This window comes from Gadus chalcogrammus, chromosome 4, assembly GCF_026213295.1.
Source record: "Gadus chalcogrammus isolate NIFS_2021 chromosome 4, NIFS_Gcha_1.0, whole genome shotgun sequence".
Taxonomy (NCBI): domain Eukaryota; kingdom Metazoa; phylum Chordata; class Actinopteri; order Gadiformes; family Gadidae; genus Gadus; species Gadus chalcogrammus.
This window is the reverse complement of record NC_079415.1, coordinates 11,967,878-11,983,080: the sequence shown is the minus strand read 5'-3', so window position 1 is coordinate 11,983,080 and position 15,203 is coordinate 11,967,878. Positions and strand designations below refer to the sequence as shown.

General features: G+C 39.6%; 1 protein-coding gene across 1 annotated transcript; it reads right to left on the bottom strand.

Annotated features, from left to right (window-relative positions):
* Positions 1 to 2,078: 2,078 nt before the first annotated feature.
* On the bottom strand, positions 2,079 to 12,812 carry LOC130380556 (myosin heavy chain, fast skeletal muscle-like). The gene is made up of 41 exons (XM_056587799.1): positions 12,745 to 12,812; positions 12,202 to 12,236; positions 11,874 to 12,088; positions 11,634 to 11,777; positions 11,382 to 11,538; positions 11,264 to 11,291; positions 11,052 to 11,166; positions 10,841 to 10,933; positions 10,689 to 10,752; positions 10,509 to 10,607; positions 9,992 to 10,095; positions 9,762 to 9,900; positions 9,519 to 9,637; positions 9,266 to 9,415; positions 8,979 to 9,149; positions 8,586 to 8,886; positions 8,371 to 8,441; positions 8,163 to 8,250; positions 7,962 to 8,079; positions 7,760 to 7,883; positions 7,542 to 7,678; positions 7,185 to 7,440; positions 6,855 to 7,097; positions 6,561 to 6,737; positions 6,260 to 6,405; positions 6,051 to 6,141; positions 5,582 to 5,971; positions 5,346 to 5,472; positions 5,090 to 5,208; positions 4,808 to 5,004; positions 4,537 to 4,720; positions 4,274 to 4,439; positions 4,074 to 4,198; positions 3,679 to 3,987; positions 3,392 to 3,595; positions 3,186 to 3,311; positions 2,932 to 3,102; positions 2,746 to 2,850; positions 2,539 to 2,634; positions 2,331 to 2,462; positions 2,079 to 2,206 (listed from the first exon to the last, which is right to left on the bottom strand). The coding sequence occupies exons 3-41, from the start codon at positions 12,078 to 12,080 to the stop codon at positions 2,186 to 2,188; spliced, it is 5,814 nt and encodes a 1,937-aa protein (XP_056443774.1). The 5' UTR covers positions 12,081 to 12,088; positions 12,202 to 12,236; positions 12,745 to 12,812; the 3' UTR covers positions 2,079 to 2,185.
* Between the last annotated feature and the right edge of the window lie 2,391 nt (positions 12,813 to 15,203).

Sequence of the window (15,203 nt, the reverse complement as noted above, 5' to 3'; positions counted from 1 at the left end):
CCTGTACTGGGGCATGTATGTGACGTAAACGCATAAGCGACGTGAGCAGATCTGAGCAGGGTTTTGCGTCTTGGCAGGGTAGACGGAAACGCTACGGCGGAGCGTATTCAAGTTTTCCACTCTGGAGGGCGATTTCAGATTTTTGCATTTGTAAGCCCCAAAAACCCTGTCACCGTCTAAACGAAAGGCACTTCCGATAACATATTTTGTCGTTTTTACCCGCAAGCGCCCTCGTGTAAACGGGGCCAGCGTTCACGTTAGCCGGCTATAGCCGGACATTGGCCGATTGCACGCACGCATGGCCGGTATAATAAAATGTAAACGGCCCACATGTCCGAGAAAAAAAAGAAAGAAGTTCGCATTTATGTATGAATGAATCAGTAGCATATGAAAACCAGTAGCGGTTCCTGGCAGAGCTCACCAGGGAGGCAAACACGAACGTGCATTCATGAACACGCACAGTGCACCCGCACATGCATACACATGTCACTCAGTGGCCACGCTGTTGAACGCTGATTGGCTGTCATCACGCGAAATTCGCGTCAAAGTTGAAATATTTCAACTCGAGCGAATTTGTCGCGGCACAAATCCTCGTGAACGCGCACGGCGAAAGTGTGGCGGAACAATTCAAAACAATTTAAAAAAGCGTTTTTCTCCCATGAAAAATTCGCCCGATACGCGTCTCTACATTCACTTTGGATGGGATCTTGTCGCCCCGTCGCGTTTGGTGTGAACGCACAGATCTTTCCCGACTGGGCAAAGCTGGCCAAAATCGCCAGTAAAATCCCCGTGTCCAGTGTTCCTGCGGGACGAGCCTTTTCTCTCCAAAACAAAACAGGATTAAAACATCTATCAGAAACCGCCTAGCTGAGGAAAAGGTGACGAGGCTCATGCGCATATCGAGCCTTGGGCCGGGGTTGAAAGACTTCAACTTTTCGCGAGCAGCGGAGCACTTGCATGCCATGAAGTTGCGCCGAAAGTAGCATGCAAGAATTGAAATTATAAAATTATTTTTTTTTACCCGTTTACCATTTATGCCGAGAATGTCCGTTATGTTTTTTTTGCCTAGGCTAATTTAATAAATGGCATTCATTGAAGCAACTTAGTTTGTGTCGTTTGTCGTTTAAATGTGAACTCTTGGTGATTTTTTAATTATTAGTGAATAACCTCCGGAAGATATTCCAAATGTCCGATATATTCTGGAATAGTGTCGGACATTTGTCCGCCCAAGAAAAAGTCTAGCGTGAACGCTGAACGGGGTACACCTTCGTGCACCAACGGGCCCCATACTTCGAGTGTGCTCTTTTTGTTTGGGTGTGTGTATTTCATGTATTATCGCCCTCTCTCCCTCCCTCTCTCTCTCCCTCGCTCTCGCTCTCTCTCATCATTGTTCAAATATTATATATATTCTTGGGTGTTCTGGCAGTTAATTTGAATATGGCTAAGCCTGAGTGCTGGGTAGGTGTATAGCGATTATTTTATATCTGCAATCATCACCACTCTTGTAATTATTATCTACATGTTTATTTAAGTCTCTGAAAATACCCTATTCACTCGCCCTAGGTAAGTGCATTATTTTCTCAGTGGAGGCACCGCGCTACAAAATTGATTAATAATATTTGTATTAACCTGTTTATTGCATCAGTTATGATAATGGAACTAGCCTACTAATACACACGAGGGTCAGCCAGCTCACCATATCACCTCTGAGAATTCAGGTTCCTGTTGCGCCACAGTGTTCGCTTTGTAACACTTTTGCTTATTTAATTTTGCTTGGCAGGGCCGGCCAGTGATAAAAGGGGTACATATATTTACTATATATATATATATATACGTATATATATATATATATAGATTATATAGATATCTATACTAAACTTAAACACTAAACTTTCATCAGTTGTACGTTTCTCAAGTTCTCCAATGTTTACACTTTAAAATTTCACACACATTCCAAAGCATTGCTTCTCTTTTTCCTTCACTACATGAAGTGTTTATGTTCAACCTTTCGGGCTACATCCAATGAAGATAAACCCTGTTGTTAGGACTGAGCAAAGGAAGTAACGCCAAACAAATAACTACACATTACAGGATGGAAGGTTGATGTATAGTTTATTTTATGCTATTCACAATTGTGTCATATTGTATGACTTTTACAATGTGCAATATTTCCAATGGAAAGGAATTATTCAGCACTCTCCTTGCCCTAAGAGAAAAACCAAACAAATGTAGGAATTAGAGATATAGTATTTTTTTAATTAAATCATTAAAGTCGATTCTAAGATATATATTTGTGCAATAATCTGAACTGTACTATGCCATCGAAATACCTTTCCAGAGTCACGGCTCTTGGCCCTCAGCTTGTTGACCTGAGTCTCGGCGATGTCAGCACGTTCCTCAGCCTCCTCCAGCTCATGTTGAACCTTCCTGCACTTGGACAGGTAAGAGTTGGCCTGCTCCTCCTGTAGGAACATTCATAATTTGTTTAAATAGGTACTAAAATTGATAACTTGATTTTGTTACGTAGCTTTTACTTGCCGCTTCCTCAGACTGCCTCTTGTAAGCCTTCACCTTCAGCTGCAGCTTATCAACAAGATCCTGGAGTCTGCAACCATTCTTCTTATCCTCCTCAGTCTGATGCACATTTTAAATTGAAAAATCAACATCATGTGGCCTTTAGATATCAAAATGTCATCAAAATGCTAATGCCGTAGAAACATATTTAGAGATGTAAGTTTGACATACCTGGTAGGTGAGTTCCTTGACCCGTCTCTCATGTTTGCGGACACCTTTTACAGCATCTGCTCCACGTCTCTGTTCATTATCAACCTCTGCCTCCAGATCACGAACCTTTCGAATTAAAGTGAATTAATAAATCTCCTTATATTGGACTTAAATCTATTCTTAAATGCTTGATGATTAATTTCTTACTCTGGCCTCCAGTTTCTGAAGTTGCTTCTTGCCACCCTTCATGGCCAGGTTCTCAGCCTCATCCAGGCGATGCTGCAGGTCTTTCACTGTGACCTCCAGGTTCTTCTTCATCCTCTCTAAGTGAGAGCTAGTGTCCTGCTCTTTCTTCAGCTCCTCAGCCATCATGGCTGCCTGGACGTAGAAAAAATGAGAGATTTTTTTTATGAAGAGGTATTTTGATTTGTCGATGATTTAAGAAATAAAAATAAACCTACATCAGTGATGGCCTTCTTGGCCTTCTCTTCAGCATTTCTGGCTTCCTGTACACTATCGTCCACCTCACCCTGGACTTGGACCAGGTCGCTTTCCAGCTTCTTCTTTGTGTTCAACAAGCTTGTGTTCTGAAACATATTACAATGCAATTACAGTCAAAATATTTGTGTTCTTGTATTCAAATGATAGGATTATATTGTATGGTTACCTGAGAGTGCAGCAGTCCAACGCGCTCGCTGGCGTCCACAAGCTCTTGCTCAGCCACTTTGCGGCCTCTCTCTGTCTGTTCCAGAGCTGCCCTCAGCTCCTCAATTTCAGCCACCATGAGACCGTTCCTACGTTCCACCATGGCGGCCTGCTCCTTCAGGTCTTCTGCAGCTCTGATGGCATCATCAAGGTGCAGTTGTGCATCCTTATGTTACCAGGAACAGAAAACATCAGAAAAGGATATCTTGCACTACATTTTATATGCGCTGTTCATCCTTGGTGTCATACCTTCAGTTGTCCCTGAACATTCCTCAGCTGCTTCTGGGCCTCAGCAGCCTGGCGGTTGGCATGACTCAGCTGGATCTCCATCTCATTCAGATCTCCTTCCATCTTCTTCTTAATTCTCAGAGCGTCATTCCTGCTCCTGACCTCAGAATCAAGAGTGGTCTGCATGGAGTCAATGACCCTCAGGCTGTTCCTCTTGATCTGCTCCATCTCCTCATCCTTCTCAGCCAGCTTCCTGTCAACCTCACCCTTAATCTGGTTGAGCTCCAGCTGGACACGCAGAATCTTGGATTCCTCATGCTCCAGAGTTCCCTAATGTATAAAATTAAATTATGCACATTTATTAAAATTAGATCTACATTTATTTAGATGTTGTTTGCTGATTTAATCATCCTCACCTCAGCTTCCTCAAGGGCTGACTGGATCTCAGTCTTCTCTGTCTCCACCTGCTTCTTGGATTTCTCCAGCTCATGTATGTTCTTTCCGGTCTCACCAATTTGTTCAGTCAGATCAGAAATCTCCTCTGCAAAGCAATTTTGTATTTGTTATTAGTCGGAAAAGCAAAATAGTGATACTGATGTTATTGACAAAAACTCACGTTGGAGGTTCTTGTTTTCACGCTTCATGGTCTCCAGATGATCTAGAGTTTCTTCATAGGAGTTCTTCATCTTGAAAAGCTCAGTGCTGAGAGAACGAGCCTCTTTAAGACTTCCTTCAAGCTCTGCCTGACCCTCCTCATATTTCTGCTTCCAGTCAGCCAATACCTGTTTATTATTATTAATAGAGGGGTGCATGTTTAGCCCCTGAGGAAGAATCATAGAATGAAAATAGAAAAATGTATTTAGATGAATAACAACACACCTTGTCAAAGTTCCTCTGTTTCTTGTCGAGGTTGGCAGCCAGTCCATTGGCCCTCTCCACATCAACCATGAGGTCCTCCACCTCACCCTGGAGTCTCTGTTTGGTCTTCTCCAGAGAGGCACACTTGGAGTTCACAGCCTCAATATGTTCCTCAGCCTCCTGAAGGCGCTGGGCCAGCTTTTTCCTGTTAATGAATAACTTGGCTTAAATTGTGTACATTCATCAAATATAATGTCAACTAAAACAACTATGTTTTAAATGTGTGACTCACTTGGACTCCTCTAGCTCTTCAGTGCGCTGGATAGCATCAGTTTCATACTTGCTCCTCCACTGGGCCACCTCACCATTGGCCTTGGACATTCCACGCTGCAGCTCAGCCTTAGCCTCCTGCTCCTCCTCAAACTGCTCCCTCAGAAGGTCACAGTCATGGCGGGCTGATTGCACACCATGAGCAAGAGCATTCTTGGCCTACAAAAGGTGAAACAGAACATGTCAATCAAAGATATTTTTTTATCTTTGTACCCTGCAATTTTTATTAATAATTCTACCTTACCTTAACTTCCTCCTCATTTAGCCTCTTCAGCTCCTCAATCTGCTGAGTAAAGGCCTGCTTGGCTCTGGTCAGCTGGGAGACAAGAGCTTCCTTCTCCTCAAGCTGACGGCCAAACTCCCCTAGTTGGAGATTGAACGTTAAATATTGAATACATGCTTAAGCTGCAAAACCAAAAATATAGATGCAATTCTATCTCACTCCTTCAATTAACATGAATTAATGATCAATCCAAATGACCGTCTTCTTAAGTATGTACCATTTTCTGTCAGCAGTCTTGCTCTCTGGGCACTGACGTCATTTATCTGGCGAGCATTCTCATCACTCTTAGCCTTGATTTCACTGAGTTGATCCTCAAGGGTACGGCAGATCTTCTCCAGATTTCCCTGATGAGTACGATTTTATAATTTTCAAATCCTGTTAATTTATTAGTATTGACATATTTATTTAATATATTACTTCTTAATTCAATGAAGGCATTTAAGAATAACTTACCTTGGCTTTGGAAACAGCTTCCATGTTGCTGGAGAGGTCATCAATCTCCATTTTGAACTCACTCTTCTCCTTCTCAAGCTTCTGCTTGACACGCTGGAGGTTGTCAATCTGCTCTCCCAGCTCTGCTACACTGTCAGCCTGCTTCTTACGCAGAGCAGCAGCAGTGGCTTCATGCTGCAGGGTGGACTCCTCAAGGTCACGACGCAGCTTCTGGAACTCAGCTTCACGCTTCTTATTCATCTCAATCTGAGCAGAAGTGGCTCCACCAGCCTCCTCAAGCCTCTCACTGATCTCTTCAAGTTCTCTGGAGAGATCAGCTCTCTGCTTCTCAACCTTGGCACGAGCAGCACGCTCAGCCTCAATCTCTTCCTCCAGCTCTTCAATCCGGGCCTAAATAATGCAAATATTGAGCCAAATAACCAATTATTCATTTCAGAAAATGTATATTCCTTTTGTATTATTTTCCCACCTGAAGCTCCTTGATCTTTTTCTGAAGCTGAGCACCCAGGGACTGCTCATCCTCAATTTTGCTCAGAAGCTGGCTGGTCTCAAAGTCCTTCCTGTGAATGATTAAAATAAAATAATAATAATAAAAAAATGTAACAATTTTAAATTTAATTTAATAAGAAAGCATATGGAGTTCATCCTATTGTGGTTCACAAGAAACAAATATCTCACTTCTTGATTTTCTCATCAGACTGCTGTTTGTCATTCTCAAGATCCATGACAGATTCCTGAGACAGTTTCAGATCACCCTCAAGCTTTCTCTTGGATCTCTCAAGGTCCATACGGAGCTTCTTCTCTTGCTCCAGTGAACCTTCAAGCTGGATGGAAATATTTTAATATAATTAAGAACAATCACTTGTATTGTTTAATATTTACTCTAATAATTGTAAATAATTATTGATAATGCTTGAATATTCATGAACTCCATTACTGATATTAATTCTAAGTTTCCATGAAGTTCTATTTTACTCACATCATCCACTTGCTGTTCAAGCTTGGTCTTTGCCTTGGTCAGAGTGTTGACTTTGTCTTCCTCTGCCTGCAGGTCATCAAGAGTCTGCTGGTGTGCCTCTTGGAGGGCTTTCTTCTCCTTTGTCAGCTTAGCAACGCTCTCATCCTGAGAGGCCATCTCCTCAGTCAGGTTCTTCACCTAAAGGAGAATCAAGTGTCATCCATGCTAATTAGTCAAGTATAAACTTCCTTTGTACTCAATTAATTACTGTTTGGAGAAAGTTGGCGGTAGTATTTAGCTGACAACTTTACAAACCTTATTCTCAGTGGCATGTTTCTCCTTCTCCACTTTGGCCAAGGTAAGCTCCAAATCATCAATGTCCTTCTTGAGCTCAGAGCATTCATCTTCAAGTTTCCTCTTCTTGGCAGTCAGCTCAGCATTCATTTCCTCCTCATCCTCCAACCTCTCAGTTGTCTCTTTGACTTTTGCCTCCAGCTGGATCTTACTCTTGATGAGTCCTTCACACCTTTCTTCAGCATCATTCAGATTCTCCCCTTCCTGTGTGATATTTAGAGATTTAGAGCATGTAACATCACATTTACCTCACTGTGTACAGACAGGGATACAAAAATAATATTTGCTTACAGAAGCCACTTGCAGTGAAAGATCATTCTTCTCCTGCAGGAGAGAAACCATCTTTTGCTCAAGTTCCTTCTTCTTGGCCAGGGCAGCTGCCAGGTCTGTCTTCATCTTTTCATAGTTATCCTTCATATTGGCAAGCTCCTTCTCAGTTTCAGCACTCTTCAGAAGAGGCTTGATCTTATAGTACACCTTCATCCATGGCCAGTGTTTAACATTCATGAATGAGCGGATGTTGTACTGAATAGTGAAGACTGCTTCCCTATAAAATAAAACAACCATCATATATGACCAACCATTATTGGGGTTGCACCTAGTAGCTAAAAACCTTTTAGAGTTTTGACAGGAAGTCTTCTTACATACCTCCTCTCCATCATTTTCAAAAACTCCTTTCTCATGACATAACCTCTGCATGCAGACTGAATCATTCCGACCAGAGCTGCAAGCTTCTCATCTCGCAATTCCTCAAGAGTACCCAGAAGGCCAGCTTTGAAGAACACCTTAATGTAAGAAAATATTTCTGTCAGCTAGTAACTTTCAATGAAGTATAAACATATATTTTTTTACAACAATAAACAGACCTTTGTGTGTCCAAATTTGTACTCATCGTGAGGCACATCAATGGATCCAAGCAGTTTCTCAGAAGCCTTCTTGTTGTCAATAAACTGGCCCTCAGGAATGACACTGGCATTCAGTACTTTGTACCTGAAGCAGACCATTGAAATGTTTTTTGCATTCAAGGCATTTGTAAAGTTGTCCTTGAAAAATCTTTTGAGTTAATACCTCTGCTTGAAGTCAGCATAGAGGATTCTGCTGGGGAAGCCCTTTCTGCAGATTCTGATGCCCTCCAGTACACCGTTACACCTCAGCTGGTGGATAACCAGGAAGTTTTCCATGAGACCTGTGACATGGGTGATAAATACGTAGTCAATAATATTAGTTGGGTGACTAATGACGAAATGGTATATCCTTTGCTCACTGTACCTGGAGTCTTTGACTCGTTGGGAATCAGGCAACGCACAAAGTGAGGATGGGTGCTTCTTAAGTTGGTCATAAGTTTACCCAAGTTCTCCTAAAGACACGTCAAAGCATAAAACAAGAAATATGTACAAATTTACTGCTAAAGAACCAATTCAGAAAAAATAATGAAATTAGGTTCATTTTTTACATTTGTTTGTGTGTTAACCCTTACCCTGAACTGTGAAGACACAGTCTGCATGGAGCCACCCTTTTTCTTGCCTCCCTTCTTTGCACCCCCGACCTCTGTTTTTAATTTTTGGTAACAAGTCACAGTTCATTTTCCACACTTGTATATTTAAAACAGAGGCAATGGCTTAAAATTAAATAGGCATTATTATATAATGTATTAAAAGTTATATACTATGATTAAACTATATGAATATGTACCTTCTACTACAGGAGGGTACAGAACAGGCAGAAGTTTGTTTGAGGATTTCTGATACAGCTGTACGACAGAGTCATTCAGGGGATCCTTGTTCTTGTCCAGCCAGCCAGTGACGTTGTAGTCCACAGTACCAGCATAGTGCACCATGGCGAAGTGGGCCTCAGCCTTGCCCTTTGCAGGCTTGGGCTTCTCAAATGCTTTGGTCTTGCCAAGATGCTGGTCATACAGCTTGTTTTTGAAAGTAGTGTCGGAAGCCTTGGGGAACATGCACTCCTCTTCAAGGATGGAGAAGATGCCCATTGGCTTAAGAGGAAAAAGGATTGGTGAAACATTATCAAAAGTATTTGTAAGACACACAAAGAATAATAAAATATAGTTATAATATTCTGTTGTACCTTCTCAATAAGATCAATGCAGGCAGCCAAGTCCATGCCGAAGTCAATGAACTCCCAGATGATACCCTCCTTCTTGTACTCCTCTTGCTCCAGGACGAACATGTGGTGGTTGAAGAACTGTTGCAGTTTCTCATTGGTGAAGTTGATGCACAGCTGCTCCATGCTGTTGTACTAGTAGGGGACATTTAATTAACCAACTTTTACGAGGTTTCAACAATTGAATGCTAAAGAGTTTTGGGTCCAAATTAATTAAATCAGAAATGCTGCCACGTATTTACGCATCTTACATTAAATATCTCAAAACCAGCAATGTCCAGCACGCCAATGTAGAATTGTCTTGCTTGCTTGGTGTCCAGCATCGTGTTGATACGGATGACCATCCACAAGAACATCCTCTCATAGATAGACTTGGCCAGGGCACTCACTGAGTTTTTGACCTGAAATTTATTTTCATTTAAAATCATCAAAAATATTAGTCTCATAATAGACAATACATCATGTTAAAAGAAATTGTACCACAACACATCACTTTTTTCTTACCTGAGGTACAGTCTGTCCCTTGGTGACATACTCATTTCCGACCTTCACTCTTGGGTAGCAAAGAGCCTTGAGCATATCAGCAGAATTCAGACCCAGTAGATAGGAAATCTTGTCAGCCTCTACAAAGTTAACATGAAAAATGAATGGATTATTATCCTGTATAATAACGACTACCAATGCAATGCAAGCAAATATGCAACAATTTGCCTTCTAGTGCACTGATGAATACAAGTTCATCATTACCTTCATTGCCATCTGGCTCAGCCTGCTCCTCACGCTGCTTCTCCTTGAACTTCATGTTACCGTGGTGAAGCACAGCACCAGTGAACTTAAAGATGCCCACCTTGTCCTCATTAGTGAAGCCCAAAATATCAATAGCAGCCTGTGTTGAAAACAATGAACATTTAGAACACATTTCGTAACATTTATGCCATGTGGAAAATACATGAAGTGTTTTCCAATCAACCACTGACATCAGTAGCATCCAGCTCCTCTTTGTCATCAATGCTGGCCACAGTGATCTGACCCTGACTGCACATGGGGAAGTCGTAGGGGTTGCTGGTGATGAGGGTCATTTCTGAGGGATTAAATATATGTCATTTCTCTGCTTAGATTTTGTCATTATCGTTTCCAATCTATATTTTTCTAAATTGTTTCATGTGTAATTTCTGAGGGATTAAACAAATGTATTTTATCTGCTTGATATGCTGCTACCTAACAGATAACTTCTGAATAAAAAACGAATTAATCTTTCTTAGCACTTACATGCAATGCATGTTTTCCAAATGCATTTCCACAATATGCAATGGAAGATATAATCTTTACCAAAAACGATTTTTTCTAGAGAGAAAATTAGCCCTTTAAATATTTGAACTTCAGAAGTCATTTGTACATATTAAGTCATATTCGAATAGATAAAGGCAATTCAGGAAAACTTTTCATCTTAATATTAAGTGCATTCTTCACACTCTTACTATTATAAAATCTCACCAATGATCTCAGGTTTGTGGTTGGTCATCATCTGGTAGAAGATGTGATAGCCTCTCTCATCGGGAAGCTGGAATGTCACTCTTGACTTCTCCAGCAGATCTATAAGGCCCATTCATTGATAAAAACCTATACCACGAATAATCTTGGTTAATTAATCCACATGTAGAACTAGATACTTACACGTCTCAATGTCAGCACTGGACAGTTTACCGTTTGCGTGGAAATGAATTCTGATGAATTTGCCCTGTTTGCAAAACAATTTGTTTTAACATCCTCAAAAAAATACTCAAATACTAAGGAGCATCTTAGCGAGGAATTCAAATCATACTTACAAAACGGGAGGAGTTGTCATTTCTCACAGTCTTGGCATTACCATAGGCCTCCAGCAGGGGATTGGCTGCAATAATCTGGTCCTCCAGTGACCCCTATAATCAAGCATAAAATGTTAATACCTTTTTATTGAATCTTATTTATATTTTTCATGTTCTTATGTTATTTCTTTATGTATTGATTCATTGATTTAATGTTTATTTTTTAACATACCTTTATCTTTCCACCGCCATCATCCTTCTTTTTTTCTGCTCCACCCACTGAGATTGTAGCAAAGTATTGGATGACACGCTTGGTGTTCACAGTCTTTCCAGCACCGGATTCTCCACTTGGTATGAAAAGACGAGTACATACATTTTTGACATGTTTTCCATTGTAGGAATCATTGCATCATATTTATATCATGTTGACAGAATCAAACTTACGTGATCAGGACTGACTGGTTTTCTCTATCTGTGAGACAAATGTATTCAAAACTATGATCATGGTTTTAATTCATAAAAATAAGATAAGATTAGGGATTTGAAACTTTAATTTACATACCAGTGAGCATGAACTGAAAGGCGTTGTCAGAGACAGAGAAGATGTGGGGTGGAGCCTCCATGCGCTTCTTGCCTCTGTAGGCATTGACACACGACTGATCGTACACTGGGAGCCACTTGTAGGGGTTTACAGTGGCACAGAACAGCCCAGAGTAGGTCTGAAGGAGATCAAAGAGATTCACATTAATGTTACCTATTAACGATGCATAGTACTTAATGTTTCTTATACTTTCATTGAGGCAAAATATCTTACATAGATCATCCATGCTGAATAACGCTCTGCGAGGTTATACAACACAGAGGCTTCATTGAGATGGGTCATCATGGCCATGTCCTCAATTTTGTCGTACTTGGGAGGGTTCATTGGTGTGACATCGTCCTCCTTGACTGTCTTCTCCTAAAAAATGGAAGCCCATTTTTAGTTTTCTTACCAGTGCAGCTATTGAGACTTAAACTTTCTGTTGACACCAGTTGATAAGCAACCTCTGCTCACCTCTTTTGTAGCCAAAACTGTGACGGTGACTTTGCCACCTTCCCTCTTAGTGATGGTACACTTTACGTACAGTTCCTTAACATCAGTCACATATGCAGCAGCCTTTGCATCGAATGGCGCGCTCTGGGCCGCAATCCTCTCCCTTTCTGGCTTACGGAGGTAAATAGCAGCCTCGCCATAAGCGGCCATCTCTGCGTCCGTACTCATGCTGGAGCCTTGTTTTATGAAAGCAAAAAGAAGAAATCAATTTAGTTTAACTGAAACATACACATGGCTTGAAGAAGGTTTGGAGATTTTTGGTAAGGAGATGATGTTTAATTATTCTTACCGTCTTCTTTACTTCAACCGTATAATGAATTGGTCCTTAAAATAAAAGTGATTCATGATGTTAATGAGCCACGACATGTACAAGTTACAATGACTAGCAATCAAATTTCACTGAATTAAATTAAAACTATTATTTCTGTATTATGCGTTGAAATTTGCAGATGAAACGGCATCTCTTCTATTAACATTTAATTTATCTAAGAACACCTATACTCGTAATCAAATAGCCAAATTAAAAATAATATATAAAATGATGAAATAATTAAAAATCAATTAAAAAAAAGCAGTTAGGTAATTAAGTCTCAAGCTTTAAAAAACATAACCTTACAGAAAACAACTCCATGCAAATGTACACTCTAATGGTTTCTTAAACTTAAATATAAGTAACTATCTTTCAAGTAAAACATAAATAAGGTAAAGAAGAAGGTAAGTAAGAGTAATTGAAGTAAAGGGAAATAATCTCAATGAAATAAATCATGAAAGATTGTCCACTCTAATACAATGGTCTTCCCTAGACAGGAGCTGAAGCATCAGTCTTACTTACCACCAGATGTAATATCCTGAACTTCCCTGCAGACTATCTGTCTCATCTTCTGTCCCCTTATATATATAGGTGGTCCTGAAGTCCAGGCAGAACTATATAAGGGCAGATCTTCAAATGGCTTTTTTATTTTGCTTTGGAATGATTTGTCCATTGGAACATACCTTGAATGCTATACATGATAACAATATATATAGTTCATGTAGTTGTATCAGAATAGTGTCGCTGCTGGAATCCAATTCATAATGTTCTTCAAAGAGAATACCAAATAGAATGTGTGTGTGAACATTTACTTTGTTTCACAAGCTGTAAATCTGTCGACTCTATAAATAAGTTGCAACAATGTTTGATGGCAGTTGCAACTGCAGCCAGGATTCCATTGTTGGCCTTTAAAGACGTGGATGATGCCAGGGAATAAGATTGTATAGAGGCCTGATGCTGGAGGGTATAGTGTTTCATGTATTTATACCCTTTGGTTGCACTACCATCAGTGTTTCCATTGCTACTAAGTTTTTTATTATTATTTAATCAACGTATTGTAATATTTAACTAATCTTGTACTTAGAATAAACTAATCAGCTACGTATCAATTAAACATCAGTTGAATTATGATATAAAGGCATAGTGGCTCCACACAGCATCTATCTACCTAGTTGTCTTACTATCTCATATACTGTGTGCAAGAAAGGCTATATATCCTTAAGGATGCATAAAGTGTTTTAACACAAATGCTTTGTTTGTATGTAGGTATGTGTCTGTGTGTGCCAATGTACATTGATTTCAATATGAAAATAAATAAATCAGGACCATGATCTTTGATGCAATGTGTACCAAATCACTATGGCAGCTGCCAAACACACTCCACGCGGAATAGGGTTCATAAGTCTGACCAGAAAAATACCAAGGAGCAGGAGTATAGCAAAAATCTGTTCATCCTTTGGATGCAAAGAATATAACGAATACATGCATTGCGTTCCGTAAAGCTAAGAAAGTCGCTGATTTATCGATCACCTTTCTTTGTTTTTTAATTGTCCACGTGGGAACCTGGTGTTCCCTGACTCATATGATGCTGGGGGTATCCAACAACGACTAATCATCAAGGTTACTACTGGCTGTGCATATAGTAGTATAATAAAGTCACACCATAAAGTATCACTCTCCCTATTTATTTTATTTAAACATATACATATATATATAAATATATATATAGACAGCCCCTTGTTTATCTCTGCTGTACTTTTTTGTTCTATTTTACTAATAAAAGTTTAAGCTCATATTTTTATCATGGACCTTGTTTTTTGTTTAGAAATATACCCTCAATTCCAATATGAGTTGATAGCAAGCAAAATGTAATCTCACCTGACACAAATGAGACACGTAACATGATGTTCAACTGAAACATGCCTGAAGAAGGATAGTTGCTATTCATTTGACATGTTGTTGATTATATAATGAAACATTTAATTTTCAGATAACATTAAATGTAATCTATGTTGAAAGGTTCTTGATAACCTTATTGAATGTCTTCTTACTTAATGTTGAAATGTCAAGTGAAAGTCAACAGAAATTTAACTGAGACGATGTTGATACTCAACTTATACTCAATGGACATTGAAATGTGACTTGTTAAGTGATTGTCATAAGACACTAAATGGAAAACAATGTTGATACTCAACTTTTACTCAATTGATAATAAACGGTGGACTATCCAAGTCAATTGTTACAGAACACAATTCCATTTACTTGCGTTTATTGGGCTTTGAAACATAATACATACGACATTTAAGAGAGTATCATGTGATGTTTAAAGGCATAAAGCTTGATAAAATCTGAATCTCTTAGCTTGATTTCTGAGTGCTTGACCTCAATGAACCATGCACCAATGACACATTGCTTCCTATTTGGCTTGCAGAGATGACATTAACATTTACATTGAGGGCAATTGGCAAAACCTTTTATCAAAAGCTTTGTCGAAAGAAAGAAGATTGAAGAGACTTTATTGGCATGTGTAAAAAGTTAATTATAATTGTTGCTTCCCATTTACTCCACAGTAATAATAATAATAATGATAATAATAATAGTAATAATAAACTAATGTAAAATAATACAAATAATAATAAGATAAGAGAAAATATGATGCATTAATCCAACCGTTACAGCTTTTAAAGGAGCATTTCACCGGTGGAGGCATGAATATGTATTGAAATTGGGTCCTATATGTAGTCGAATAATAAATAAAATTCTAATTTGGTGCCGTCTTGAACAAGAAAAGGCAGAAAGTGACTTTTTGGCGCTTGTGGGTTGTAATTCAGTTTTATCAACAGCCTCTGTTAGCTTAGCTTCAGACGCTGTGGATGTTAGTTTCTGCTGATGAAGTCCCACCCACTGGCACTGCTCTAACAGGTCTGTAGCGTCAGTGGGTCCCACCCCCTATAGGATGGTGGGACTAGTGCTTCTAGTCT

Excerpts from the sequence above, each read along its gene's own strand:
- LOC130380556 (XM_056587799.1), bottom strand. The coding sequence starts at position 12,080 with ATGAGTACGGACGCAGAGATGGCCGCTTATGGCGAGGCTGCTATTTAC. Across the intron at positions 5,209-5,345 it reads AAGACTGCTGACAGAAAATG|GGGAGTTTGGCCGTCAGCTT; the intron begins GTACATACTTAA and ends ATCTCCAACTAG. Across the intron at positions 3,988-4,073 it reads CAGCCCTTGAGGAAGCTGAG|GGAACTCTGGAGCATGAGGA; the intron begins GTGAGGATGATT and ends TTTATACATTAG.